Genomic DNA, 15,135 nt, shown 5'->3' with positions numbered 1-15,135 from the left:
CCTGAGCCGAAGCCCCCCCCCGCCGCCCCCTGCCCGGGCCCCGCCGCCGCGCTCCCCCTGCCGGCCTCAACGGCCGCCGCGCCCCAGCCCAGCCGGCCCCCCGGCAGCGCGCGGCGACAGCCCATGCCCCGCCCCCGCCGGTCGGCGCGGACCAATCCCGTTCCGCGAGGCGGGCCCCGCGGGCGCGTGCCGCCGCACGGCCAATCGCGTGCGCGCCTCCCCGGCTTCCCGGCGCCGAGCCGGAACGTCCCGTCGGCCCCGTCGCCTTACGGCCTGCGCCGTAAAGCGAGGCCGGCGCGACAGCGCGCGTGTGGTGTTACGGCAGCGGGGAGCGGCGGGGCCGGGCCGGGCCGGAGCGGGTGGGGGCGGATGCCCGGGGGCGGGGGGAGCCCGGCGCCCGGCACGCAGGTGGGAGCGGAGGCGGGCGAGGCGGGCGGCGCGGCGGCCGGCGGGCCGGCGGGCGGCAGGATGAGCCTGTCGCCGAAGGAGCTGTCGAGCCTGCTGAGCATCGTGTCGGAGGAGGCGGGCGGCAGCACCTTCGAGGGCCTCTCCAGCGCCTTCCACCACTACTTCGGCAAGGCCGAGCACTTCCGCCTGGGCTCCGTCCTCGTCCTGCTGCTGCAGCAGCCCGACCTGCTGCCCAGCCCCGCGCAGCGCCTCACCGCCCTCTACCTCCTCTGGGAGATGTACCGCACCGAGCCCCTCGCCGCCAACCCCTTCGCCGCCGTCTTCGCCCACCTCCTCAACCCCGCGCCCGAGCGCGGCGGCGACGAGGCGGAGCGCACGCCGCTCTCAGGTGCGCCCCGGGGGAGCCTCCCCGACCCCCGGCGGAGCCCCCCCCTCCCCCGGCACCGCTCGGCGCCGGTGCTCGGCTCTCCGCCGGCCGCGCCGCTTCCCGCGTTGGAGGAGGCGGTGGGGGTTCCGGGGAAGGCTCTAGGCGTCAGGCGGGCCGCTTGGCGGGGCCGGGGGGGGAAGCCGCCGCGGCCACCCGGGGTTGTAGGAGGCTGTCCGACAGCTCTAAAGCTGTGAAAGAAAACCGCTGCAATGCCCGAAACGCTTTTTTCCCACTTCGGTAAATACAAGCGTGGCAGCCGCGGGTAAATCGGTCTCCAGAAATTACTTTTATAGTGTGAATTGCAGCGTCTGCTTGTATTTAATAGCTCACTAGTTGTCTACATGGAGAGCGTGTAAAGCAATCGCAGGGACTGACTTGGCCTCAGATGCTGTGTGTCGGGATGCACGGTACCCGTCAGTGTAACGCTGCATTTCACATCACTTCAGGAGCTGACTAGGTAACAGTATTGCACATACTCACAGAGGCTCTTCGGCTGTGCCGTCTTGCCATAAATAACGTGTTAGCTTGCGTTCTAGTTTTGCTCGTTCTGCCTGAAGCATATGGAAACTATTAATGCTCTTGCCTTAAAAATTGGGGATTGTCCTTCATTGTGTCTCTGCAGGCTTCTTGCCTCCCATAACGCCTCCAGAAAAATTCTTCCTTTCTCAGCTGATGTTGGCCCCCCCGAGAGAACTGTTCAAGAAGACTCCTCGGCAGATTGCTTCAATGGATGTGGGGAACATGGCCCAGTCAGTGGATATAAGTGGGCTTCAGCTGGCATTAGCAGGTAAGGAAGATTGGGATCTGTGGTTCAGTTATGAATAAAAATGCTAATTGTAATGTGGCTGTAAGTTACCTGAGAAGCACTCTTGCCTAACCTGAAGATGGAAAAGGTTGAACTGTCCTTTAGGGTCTTCAGGCCTGTGTTCAGGCACATTGAGAAACTTCAAGTAGAGATTACATCTTAACTGTTTTATCCTACTTAACAAACAGCTTTTTAAGCATATATGTCACTGCCTGAAACATGAGAACATTTTGCAAGTATAGGAAGACTTTCATCTAAGGCTTTGTGGGAGGTTTTTTTGGCTGATTTTTTTTTTTGGTGTATTTTTATCCCTTTTCACTCTGCAGTATTTCTAGTATGAGAGAACAAGCATAGCTGTCACATACCGGTATTTCAACCGTACCTGGCAAATTATTTTATAGAACTAAAAATAAATTGTAATAGACAGTCAGATCTTGCAGTGTTAGCTGAAGAGTGGGAAGGTGGTCCACTTTTACTAGACTGAAAAGAAAAACAATGTGGTGCTTATCCTTTGACAGGAGAGAAGGAGCAGGAACATGATTGTTCTGATCATGTTGACTGATGAGTCACGTCTGGAACTAATCTGAAATAGAAAATATTTTTGGGAACAAGGAGCTGGTTTGAACACTAATAAATAGTGGGTTTTTTTCCTAGGTATATGCAAATGGACCCACTTGCTTGAAAACTGACCATCCAACTTCTGTTTCTGTACAATGCAGTTTATTGCTCTGAGGTCAGGCACTAACTAGGCTTTCTCTGTCCTGCAGTTTTATCTTGGTATCATTTTTTTTTCTGCAGAATTTGACATTGACTTGTTATGCTGTGGTATACTGGTCTTTGCTCACAGTGTACAAATGTCCTCTGGTGTCCTCCTTAGCTACTATTTCCAAACTGTGGAATCTTCTGAAAATGCAAATTGAATACCTTAACATCCCTCACAGGCAAGACAAACCCTTACAGCTCTTTCTGTTCATCCTGCCTGTATTTTCTAGAATACTTTAGTGAATTCAGATTTTGTGAAACTTCAGGTAACTTGAGATTTTTAGCATAAGTCACATGTGATGCTTTAAAAAGTCTGGAGTTCTTTCATTTTTTTTTTTTCACTTGTTTTCCCCTTGGTACTGTGTCTGCCTTCTGAACAGTTTGTTCTCATTAAAAATGAAACACATAGAGAAGGTCCAAACTGTGATTGTATGGATGGGTACTCTAGGCCATGCATTTTAGTTTGTCCTTTTTTGAGATAAAGGCATTGATGGCTTAAAGTATGGTGCAAAGTCATTAATGGTGCTTTGCAAAATTAAGTCCTGTAAAATGTGCTTGTATCATTATTTACATAATACAGTAAACATGCATGATTGATTGCATATGAGCAGTTGTAGGAGTTATGTAACGAAACTGCAATTGAAAAAGCTTTGTGCTATCTTTCTCTGACTTGCTGTAGTTCCCTAGAATATGTCTGCTTTCTATTTGCTTCCTTAGAAGATAAATCTTTTGCTTGTTTTACTAGTGTGATGTTTCTTGACTGTCTGTTGTGTTTTGGAAGGTCTGTGAGTTTTATACAAGTCTTGAGTATATTTCTCCTGCTGATTCAATATGCAGGATGAAGCTGGTGCAGGATGATGGCGCGTAGATACAATGTTTGCACTGTTGTGTTTACACCCTTTCCCCCCACATTTCACAGAATATAATAGCTGTAAGGCTTCTTGGCTGTTCACAATTTTGGTCCCTGAGAAAAATTCATGGCTATTTAGAGCAGGTTTATTTTTACTTGCTTTAGAATATACCTCCAAAATAAACTTAAAGAGTTTAGAATGCATGAAGTTTTTCTCAGTGTACCTATCCCAATCGTTTTTTCTTCCCCCCCCAAAAGGAGGGGGAAAAAACCACTTTGGCTTATCTCCTGATCTTGAGCTCATGGTGACAATTTGCTTGCAGCTGTATGGTGGTTTTTCTAGTTGTGGTTTTCTTTTTTGGTTTTAGCTGCTACCTGCTCCCACATCCCACCCCCACTCCACCAACCCCAAAGAAAAACAGAATGTTGGAATGGGTATTAAAAATTGCTTTGTTCTTTTCTCCCTTTGGTCTACAGAAAGTATTTTCAAGCCTCAGTCCCTCCCAGTAACTTAGTTTTGTTGATCTGGCATGTTAGTGTACCAAAAATGTCATATTCTCCTAGTTGCAGGGATGAGTCTTCCAGCAAAGTGCTCCTGTTTGTCTGCTAACCCTTATTTGATCTAAGAGTAATTGACCTGTATTAAGAGTTAAGTTTGTAATGTGCTGTAGAGGTTTCCTTCAGAAAACAAAGAAAGCTTCCTTTTACCTGTAAAAAGAAAAACAATAGCTCCATAAGGGAGCCTAAGTGATCATTTGCAGATTTTATTTTTTTTAATTTCAATGTCTTAGTTCAAGATGCTATATTCTTTCCTGTTAAATCACCATATTCTAACTCTGCCTTCTGCTTACTTGAAACTGTTGATTCAACCCTAATTCTTGAAGCAGCAAGGGTGAGCTTTTGAGCTTCAGTGTGTATAAGGGCTCATGCAGGCTTCTGAAGTCAGTGAATTGAAGGACTGAGTCTTAAGCTTTTATATTTCTAATTAAACATCATTAATCATTTGAGATTATGAGGATACAAACGTATCAGTAACTTACTTTTACCAACTGATGGATTTAAGTTCTAGACTATAGATTAGAAGGACGAAAAAAGACTGCCAATATCTTCCTCACCCCCACACCCGCCAAACTTCATTTGTTAAATTGACCCTTCTGTTCAGTGGCTAAATTGGCTAAATTAAAGTACTTACAAGATGGAGTTTGAAAAAGTTTATAAAGAAGAAGGTGTGTTTTATAAACCGGCTCATTTGGACTTTGACTTATTAGTTATTTTAAAAAAACACTTTTGAAGTATGCTGGTTGTTGCTTTTAACAGGTAAACATACCCTGCTGTGGTGCTTCAGTGAGCATATCTGCAAATGTTTGCATGATCTGAAATAATTGGGTAAAGTAGGACAGAAAGCCAAAAAATAAACTAGCAATCCACAGTCCTTTGTTTTAATGATCTTTTTGTCACTCAGTTTGTGTCTCATGGATTTGGTTGGAGGCATATGAAATAGTTGATATGCATGGAAAGCTGGGAAGGGTCGACACGACTGCCCAAAAAGGAACAAGCATGCTTTGCTTAGAAGTGATAGAGACAGTACACTAAATCTGACAGCACTACACTTAATTAGTCAGGAAAAGGAGTGGCGTTTAGTTTCATGTGGAAGTTTTTCCAGGGATTCCTTGTGTGATGCCAACAAGATCTCTCAAAATAGTACAGACAATATAGATCAGCCGTTGAGTCTTGATGCTGAAGAGTGATAGATCGTGACAGAACACCACCTAAAAATATGACAATGCAAGTATTGAGCCCCACAGTATTTTTGGCCAGTTTCTCCAAGTCTTCATCTGTGTATACAAACCTTAATATTATTTTTATGTAATTTGTGTTCTGTTAATTTGGCCTTTGAAGGGACACTTTCAGCTCCTCCCAGATTTGTTTAATGTAGAAGCGCATAACAATTACACTTTTTTTTTTCCAGACAAGCGCTTACTGTCGCTTGACAGCAAATGCAAAAGTAGCTTATGCTGTGCCACTGAAATGTGTTGCATAACTTTTGAATAGCTGACTTCAGGTCTAGTATGACCATTATTGTTGCAGAGTCTGTAAATCTATCTGCGTCAAACTTTTACTTCCTTGGTCTGATTGCAAAACTAGGTACAGCATGTGAACTCCTTCAGGAGTACCATGTGAACCTACTAATGTGCTTTTAATGCAGATTACATTGCTTACATTTTCTAAAGCCAAGATTGTTTCAGACTAATTTCTCTTTTTTTCTTTATCCTTGCTGCATATCTCTGTCCCTTGCCTGTCAGCTGGCACTCTGAGTACTAGCTGCCTGACACTAAATTTCATGTTGATGTTACCTGGTTTATTTTAAGCTAGTTCTTCTCTAAAGCTGCTTGTTTCTCACTACGTTTAGTATTCCAGGCATCTCTGTTTCAATTTTATGCTTTAATATTATGGACTGGCTTTCTTTCAGAGCGTCAGTCTGAGTTGCCAACACAGAGCAAGGCCAGCTTCCCCAGCATTCTCAGCGACCCTGACCCAGATTCTTCAAACTCCGGTTTTGACAGCTCCGTTGCCTCCCAGATCACGGAAGCCTTAGTGAGTGGACCAAAACCTCCTATAGAAAGTATGTGCATTTTCACATCTTAGTTTTTCTAGTTCATGACATGCTATGTTGTTATACTTCTCCAGATGTAATGTAATTTGGAAGTATTTTCAAGGTATGAAATGGGAGTGAAGATGAATGAAATGGTACAAGACTGTGTCAGGGTGTCTCCAGATCAGACTCCGTAGTGTTCACGTTTCCAGACTTAAAAATCTGGAGCCTATCTTCAAGCTCTTAACCATGTCATCTGTTGGTTAAAACACTGGGCCTGATGCCCCTTGGATCTTAATCCTCTAAACTAAGATCTGCATTGACTGTTAATGCCTTCCAAGGAAGACTTACTGTGGAAGGAAAAAAGACCATAGAATCGGTAACTTAGCAATCTGAATCAAGAGGAAAAATGGGCTGATATAACAGTGTCAATAAAAATCAGAAATAAATGTTTTTCTAGGAGGGAAAATAAGATCATAATGCTGTTCTTTAAGCTATCATAACATCCAGAAATGGGGGGGTTGGGGTTCTTCTTTTTGTACTGATATAAAACTCAATACCTGAAGCTTAAAAAACATTTCACGTTGTTGCCATTTTAGGTCACTTTCGACCAGAGTTTATTCGACCGCCGCCTCCGCTCCATATATGTGAGGATGAATTGGCATGGTTAAATCCAATAGAGCCAGATCACACCATTCAGTGGGATAAGTCAATGTGTGTTAAGAACAGCACTGGAGTTGAGATAAAAAGAATCATGGCAAAAGCTTTTAAAAGTCCCTTGACTTCCCCACAGCAAACACAGGTAAGTATCGTGCACTTTTCTGTCTAAAATGATTTTCTAATAAGCTAACTCATGTATTTTAGGAAACTGATCACTTTAATTGATCTGTGTTTGGATTCAGGAAACTGCAAGGACTTTAAATTGTAAAAACCCAAGAGTTTTGACTTGGGTTGGTATGAATAAGAAGAAATCTTTAAACTTCATAGCATTGGCTGGACATAGGTACAGTTCATCAATAAGTGGCACCAATATTTTTCTGCCTGGAAAAATCTTCTTATAGTAAAGTTGTTTGTGGAAGCTTTTGATAAATGATTATTTCAGAAATGCCAACACTGAATCTTTTTTTTTTCCTCAATCTGATAGTATTATTCCTGATTTCAGTGGGCTTTTTTGATAATCATTATGCTAGCGCTATAAAATATCCTTTTTTTGCATAACTTTTTCTGACAACAGTGAACTCAAAACGGAGTTTCTTTCTGCTGGACAGGAAACTAAAGAAGGCTGAAACTTCGTGTGTGTTTTTTCCTCCCTTCCTTGCCACCCACTGATGAAAGAACTACTAAGTGCCTTATAAAAGGTTTTATGGGCACAGTTGCCTTTAACTAGAAATTTTAAAGTATACCTCCAGTGTCTTTCAGTAGAAATGCCTAAGTCTAAAGGGTTATCATTCTCCTGTAGCTTAGATGTATTATAGTGGTTTCTTCAAGCAGTAATGTAAATAGTTAAGGAAAAAAACCCTGAGGGTTGGTTGGTTTGTTTGTTTTTCTTTACAGCTCCTTGGAGAACTGGAAAAGGACCCCAAGCTTGTTTACCATATTGGTCTCACTCCTGCCAAATTGCCAGACCTGGTCGAAAACAACCCTTTAGTAGCCATAGAAATGTTGTTGAAACTGATGCAGTCTAGTCAGATAACAGAGTATTTTTCTGTCTTGGTCAACATGGACATGTCCTTACATTCAATGGAAGTTGTAAATCGGTGAGTACTATCTCAAATCTAAGGTTTCCTTAAGTATGTGAAATAACTGAACAGTTACTAAGTGAATATGAGGCTGGCCACGGCTGTATCTGAGTGCATTCCAAAGACTACCAAAAGTAACAGGAATTGAAGAAATGACTAGTCAGATTACAGTGAAGGAAGAGTATTAGACTATCATTCCCTTCTCAATTTCTCTATGCTGTTTGCGGTGTGTTCTTTTTTTTAGTATTCTCTTAATAATAAGACTTAATGTGCTTGATTAATCCTGCAGAGAAAGAGAGTGCTGTGGATTTGTTGCTTTCTATGACTACTGGACTGTCTAATTCTGTTTCTTTCATAAAGGCTTTACTTGCTTTTTATGTAGTTCCTTATTGGTGGTGTCTGTAGTTAAAAGAAAAACCTCCTATTTTAGTCCAGATGAAGGGTTGGTAATAAAGAATTGAACCTCTCTAGCATCGTCAGTGCTAGGTTCAGAGAATGCTGCCAATTTTGACGTCCCTTTTTACAGCATTGCCACTTTAAAATATTACTGTAATGTTAACAGCTTCCTATTAGCAGTAGGAATAGGAAAAACCCCACAATTTCCCAGCAGGAAGATGTGATGGTGGAGGCATATATGTTACATTTTGTATTGAATATGTATAATTTTATGAAATTTTCTGTTTTAATTAACATTATATATAGTATATATTAACATTAATATAATTTTATATTGTTTGTAACATACCATGTTTGACCATTTTAGGTATTGTAAAAAGCACACTTCTTGGATAGGTGCTATGCTACTTAATTTTTCAGTCCCTGCTTCAAGAATGGAGGGGCTTATTCAAAGAAAGTAGTGTGCTGCTATTTAGCATTAGCCAAGGGTTACCCCTTTGAAAAGAATGGGGAAAATACGTATTGTGTTGTAGTAACTGGAGCTGATAATTACTACAAAATCCCTTTATCAAACTGTTTGATACGTTAATGTCAAAACCGTATTTAAAATGGTTATCATTTTAAGGGAGTCTGTCACTGCAATTCGTAATATGTCTAAACTTTTATTCAGATACCTGGGTCCTGGTTAATACACAAGTTTCACTAGTAAGTACATGTTCTATGTCCCAGGAAGCTGCAAGTTTAGTTACTGACTTGCAAAATGACCAGTTACTGAATGTGTATGGTTGTGTCACTGTAGTGACTGTCACGCCCTCTAACAGGTCATAATCCTGTTGTTCCTGATGAAGAATTCACATTCAACATTCATTTCTCATATCTAAAAATTAGCCTTATCTCTAGCTTCTGTCTTCTCTTTCAACTGAGGTAGCAGTTGTGTTTTATTAGGACATCTGGAAATGTCAATTTTGATCCTTCTTGAGGTATGCTTGTGTGGAAGGTAGAAGACCATGGTGGGACAAAGGGCAGTTATTGTGAGAATCCTCCACAAAAAGTTAATGCCACACTGCTGCTCTGCTTAAACACAATTTATATGCTTGATGTGGCTTAAGTGAACAAAAGGTGGTATTGTTAAATAGCTATCCTGCTTTACGTTCATGACATGTCTTCATTGGGAATCACTTCTGCATATAGGTACAACCCATTTTCTTAACAGAATGCTAGCCCCTTGAATGGGAAAACTCAGACAGCTAATCCTCACAAACTACAGAAGTACCTCCTCCCACTTACTTTCTTCCATTTCTTGGCAATTACTGAATGTGAACTACCAAATGAGGCTTGTCCAGCAGTTTGTTTGCAGCAGAGTTGAATTGCACCTTAAATACCATTTGAGGAAAGAAACATTTCTGAAATAAAACCCTCCCACGGGTGCAGACTGCCCTGAAGTTTGGGCTAATGATCACAACATGGAGAAACAGTGATAAGGAAAGGGCCTTTCCTCTTGTCCAGGATAGCTGCACCACCAGTCAGGCATGCTGGTTCTCCCATAGTGTAACTCCCATAGGAATGACTTTTCTCAAGCTGCAAAACGACTGTCAGCACAAACAGGGAGACACTGATTTTTAAGTGAAGTGGGACAAAAGCTTGAAACTGAAATGTCTAAAACAGGCACTGTTTTCCCTGTTGTCTCCCTTTCACTACCTGAGATGGGACTGATTAGTTATTTTGGTCAAATTCTGTCCTATCTTTATGGCAGTTCTACATTTATTGTGTGTTGTTTTCTTAATAGAACCCTATTGCTTGTTCAAATAAACCGCGGCAGCTCAAATACTTCTGTAGTTAGTATTGTTAAACCACAAATAGGTATGCTTTACTGTTAACCCTTAAAAATACACTAATTCTCAAATTCTTCTGTAGTAAGAACCTTCAGAGACTATCGTGCATCATTAATCTCTAAGATTTTCATCTAGTAAGGGTCTCTTCTATTTGATCTGTAGATATTCATATTGTTTCAGTCCCTAGGACTAAAATTTGGATTTGAAGGAGCTAAGGAAACTGATTTTTTTTTTTCTGTAACAAAGGAGTTATCCTGGCTGTATACTTAAGGAAAGAGTTCAGCATCTAGATTCCGTACCTGAAATTCAAATATGAGTACAAAATTGTATTACAGTGCTTATTGCAGAAGAATCTTAGTACTTGGATAGCTTGGGGGCTTCATCTTAAATTGGAAACTAATGTCATTGACTCACTTGGTAAGTGAAATGTATAGCAAATGTTTGTAGGTGTGTTAAATATACTAGAAACCAATCTAGCTCAGCTTCTGTACTGTCAGAACTGAAAAAAAAAAAAGGGTTTGGACTTTTAATGAAGAAATTTAAATTAGAACTAAGTCTGTAGAAGCTGTCAGAAAGCAGTTTTGTATGACATGACTGGGAATAAAGTAGTACCACAGGTCTAACTCATCTGTTCTGCAATGGAATCACTAGATTTATGGCTTCATAAAGCACTGGATATTTTTAATTTGAACAGGCTTACTACTGCAGTTGATCTCCCACCTGAATTTATTCATCTTTATATCTCCAATTGTATTTCCACGTGTGAACAGATTAAAGACAAATATATGCAGGTGAGTACTTCAGTAAACTGGTTAGGAGAAAGGGTCCCATATATTGCTTTTTGTAATATGTGCTGAGATTTTGTAAGGTTGATAGCATTAAGTTATTCTGTCTTACTGCTTCTTTTTTCAAAGGCACTTTTTTTTTTTTTGCTAACACACTATGCAGTTCTTTATAATGTTTAACAGATGTTTCTTTATACTGTTCCCTACTTTTCTGTAGATATAATACACTTATCCCTGGCCAAACTGCAGTTTTATGTGGCTCGGGTCCTTACTTACAAAAAAAGTTTATCTGTCAGTCAGTGTAGCTTTTCTTCACCCACAGTATTAGTTGTTTACCTTCTGCTTAAAGCTTCAAGTTTCTTTTCTGTGCAAGTGTGCCCACCACTTACAGACATTTGAGGTGATTAACAAAACTCACGTGGAAGTCTTGCCCTTCAGCCATGACCTACAACAGCTTGCAGATTTCCTCAAAGACCTAAAAAGCTTGTTTTCTGTCTTCCTAACACCATAGTCTCTGCTTCCCAAGCCCGTCGTACTTCCTCAGCCCCAGCACGCTAGTTGTAGCGATTTCAAGGATCTCTACCCCCTGGGGAGGTTTTCACACCTTTGGCAGCAAGGTTGCCTACATGCTGTGCAAGGTAGTTACTTCCTTCTATCCTAAACTCATCTGTTGGTTTTACCAAGTGCCCAGCAGAACTCGTTTTCTTGGATGTGTCATTGGTGAAAAACCATTCCATGTTCAGTTTACCCAAGGCTTTGTGAATCTTGACCAAGTCCTGCCTCAGCTGCTTCCTCCTAATACTGAAGGAGTGCAACATCTTTAGTCTCGTGCAACAAGGCAGCTGTTCCTTTCCCTTAAGCTTTTTTGGTGTCCTTCTCTAGTGCATTCTCTAGCTCTACTATATCCTTAAGCTGCAGAGATGAAAATTGTGTGCAGTACACAAGATATGGGTGCAGCGTGGGTTTAGATAGCAGCAAAACCCCCTCTCTTATTCTCAGTACCCTTCCAGATGATGACTAACCATTTGTTATCTTTTGATGGCTGCTGTTGCTTTTCTGCTTTGGGACTCTGCCAGATACACATGGGTGGCTTGTTCTGTGACCTGCTAAATGGCTGTGCCTATTATACTTGGTAGCAGAATAGGAAAATAGCAGGAGATCTAGGCTGCAGCTGAGAATATGCCCACAGAATGGGACACTTGTGTTCAAAGGGGCTGCTGAGAGCATGTAGCAGCTGTGCTTCAGGCACGCAGTGGACAAAAAAGAACAGAGGGTTGAGGAACACATACTGATCACCAAGCAGCATGCAAAGTTTGTGAGATCTAACATTTGTTAATACTCCATAAGAGGCCTCACAGCAACTGAGACATAAGATGTTTTGTTTGAAAAGTATGGTACAAAAACATTCCTTTTGGAAGTGAAGGAGGCATGGTCCTCAGAGACTGGGAGTCAGCCAGTATGTTGCATTTGTACTTTTGTTCTGATTTTCGTGTTCCTCAGTTATTAAAGTTACTCTTGTAACTAATATGTGTGCAGAGAAAACAGTTCATGCCTTTTGACTGCAGTGAAGGAAGTAACTTGTTCAGTTTCTAAATCCTCGTGGTGTAGGTAGAAAATTTTGCAGTAGTAAGCTCAGTTCCTCTAAAAATAGTTGATATCTTATTTTCATTGTCAAATAACCTAAATTGATTTGGACACATCATCTATCAAGTCCCCTCAGTTCCATCTGATAAACATCAGTTGTGTATATAGTAGCCTTTAGGAAAGTTTTGGGTTCAACTCTTTCTCACAATGTGGAAGTATGAGACCACTTTATTATTAAAGATCTCCTTTTGTCCTTGAGGAAGAATGTACTCTGTATAAAGCAGAGTTAGTGGCTGGATCTGTGTGGGTTCCAGTTCCTAGGTCTCTGCTTCCCAACTCACCAGTCTGCCCTCCGAGGTGTTACCTAAGCAGCCCTTAGGAAGGAGGAACACCTCAGAGATCCCATCTCGTCACTGGATCAGGCAGGAAATGTGCCAGGAACTCTCAGGCATGTTCTTGGGTTAGATCTCCCTGGTACTGTCTTTCCTTCCAAGATAGAGCAGGAGGGTCATGTTCTAATTCAGCAACAAAGCACTTCCCACAAAGCAAGTTTGAGATCAATTCTGTTGCTGTCACTTCCCATCTGGATTGCCTTAATCATGTGGTGACTGGGGAATTTTGAGATGTGAAGCTTGGGGGTTTTTTATTATTATTGTGTTATTGTAGAAAATAAGACTAAGCAGGACCCTAGTGATACCATCTTAAGCTATGATCCCTTCTTTTATGCAGAGATTACACAATAGATAAATTTAAGTACAGTGCAGAGGTAGATCTGGCGCTTCATTTGTGCGTGGGATTAATCTTGACAAAGCTCCTGTATCTAGAAGCTATAGAAGTACTATAAATCAGAGGTGTCCATTTCTTAAATACAGTAGTATGGGAGATGGAAGAGTTGAGGCAGCATGCATGAAGCTTGGGAACAAGATTACTGCTGAAACTGAATTGCTCCTGAAATGCCTCGGTTGTACTGCTGAGTGCCAACAGTCCTTCAACTGACTTGGTTGCAAACATTTATCTGGATTATGAAACCTTTCTTTTCAATTTCAGAACCGTCTGGTACGTCTTGTTTGTGTCTTTCTTCAGTCTTTAATCAGAAACAAAATTATTAATGTACAGGACTTGTTTATAGAAGTGCAAGCATTCTGTATTGAGTTCAGTCGGATACGAGAAGCAGCTGGCCTTTTCAGATTGCTGAAGACACTAGACACTGGGGAAAATCCATCAGAGACAAAAACATCAAAATAAAACCACTGCGTCACTGGCAAAAAAACTCCCAAACCTGCCAGTTTTCTATGCCAATTAATTGTATATTTTAAACTGAAATCACTGGATTATGTAATACATTATAAATAGCATTTTATGCATTTAAACAATAAATAATGCTTTTTCTGGTATACATGCTTTGGTTTGTGGAATGTGTTAGGCCTTATATGTGTGCTATTGTTGACTGTGGGTTAAACTCTCTGTATGTCATGCATATCCTGAACTACAGGCTCTAATTCCAGAGAGATTGTGAATGATACTTGCCTTGTGTCTGGAATAGTTTGGGAGTAACTAAAGTCAGTTTGTATCAAGGTAAGTCACTTCAGTTCCCGTTTTTCCTTTCTTTCATGTCAAGACCTAGAAGCTGGATATAACTTCCTAACGATGCGTGCTGGTTTCAGTGAGTAAGGGAAAGTGTGTCTTGGTGTCTAGAAAAAGCTAAAGGTTTATCTTTACATGGCAGAAATTAAGTTTTGGGTGCTGTAGGCTGAGAGTGGTACTCGGAGATCACTGAATCTTTCCAGAACACTGGCCTCATACCATCCCTAGCTGAAAAACCACACCTATTTCATGCTTGTAAGAATGTTTCACTGAGGAAAGATGGCCCCCTCTTTTCCATAAAAATCAAAGTTACAAGCTGCTTCTCACTTCAGAACTTGCATAAGCAGTTGCTCTGTGGCTACCAAAATTACTGTAGCCTCTTCCTTCTAAAGCATGTAGTCACAGTACCATTTGGGTGCTAGATGCCAGGTATTGGGAAAACTGGGGAAGGAATCAGCTGAAGTATTACTTTAAGCTGATGGTAGAATAGCTGCTGTTTAAGCCCTGAGACTGAAAAGGAAAATAACTTGAAAAGCTGGCTAGTTCTAATTTAATGCTGCTTGATAAATGAAATCTGTTTTAAATCTGCATCTGCTTCTCAAACTTTTATGAAGTACAAGATCAATAATGCAAGGTCAGTCTTGACTGCCTTTTGGTTTTCTCTTTCCAGGTAATTTAAGTTGCTAAATTGCTTGGATTGAAAATCCCATTGATCTGTCATTTTATGCAGCATAATCTTTTGGTAAGAAGTCCTGTGAGAAGCATCTCTGTTCATTAGGGGTTAGACTTGTATAGCTTCCTAGAGTCAAGATGTATTAGGCTAACTAAATTAGCATTTATTTAAGGTCTGTTCCAATTCTAGACATTCCTTCTAAAATCCAAGATGTTTGCTAAAGTCAGTTAGCAGCAGCTGACATAGCTTGTGCTCTGAACTTGTACCTTAATGCTTTACATCTATTAATGTTGGAAGTTCAAATTGAACTATCTTCTATGTACTAGCACCCCTCTTCAAAAACATGGTTAAAACCCCATTTTATATAGGTTTTAGGCTTTTTTTTTGAATTTACTACCACAGCTTATAACAAAGTAATAAGCTCCATCAGAAAACTGAACCAGTAGGTTACTTTAAAAGAACTTAAGCCTTGCCAAAAAAAAAAAAAGTTGCTACTATACTACAGCAAAAGCCTAGCTATTTTGCCACTGCACACTGACATACACAAATTCCCAATAACTATAAAAATTATCAAGGAACAGTTTTATGGTTTTATCATAGGTACTTAATTGCACAGGGCTCTGAATTGATGAAAACTTTCAGACTTGTTACTGAACTTGCTATATGCTTCTGAATTGTCTGAAGGGAAGGTGAGCTA

General features: G+C 41.3%; 1 protein-coding gene across 1 annotated transcript; it reads left to right on the top strand.

The window, feature by feature from the left end:
* The first annotated feature begins 108 nt into the window (after nucleotides 1-108).
* Nucleotides 109-13,575, top strand: CNOT11 (CCR4-NOT transcription complex subunit 11). The gene is made up of 7 exons (XM_055701291.1): nucleotides 109-796; nucleotides 1,458-1,622; nucleotides 5,723-5,875; nucleotides 6,445-6,647; nucleotides 7,400-7,602; nucleotides 10,507-10,603; nucleotides 13,229-13,575. The coding sequence occupies exons 1-7, from the start codon at nucleotides 124-126 to the stop codon at nucleotides 13,424-13,426; spliced, it is 1,692 nt and encodes a 563-aa protein (XP_055557266.1). The 5' UTR covers nucleotides 109-123; the 3' UTR covers nucleotides 13,427-13,575.
* The last annotated feature ends 1,560 nt before the right edge of the window (nucleotides 13,576-15,135 follow it).

Source organism: Falco cherrug, chromosome 2, assembly GCF_023634085.1.
Source record: "Falco cherrug isolate bFalChe1 chromosome 2, bFalChe1.pri, whole genome shotgun sequence".
Classification (NCBI taxonomy): domain Eukaryota; kingdom Metazoa; phylum Chordata; class Aves; order Falconiformes; family Falconidae; genus Falco; species Falco cherrug.
Note: the sequence above shows the minus strand (reverse complement) of the source record. Positions and strands in the feature narration are given on the sequence as shown.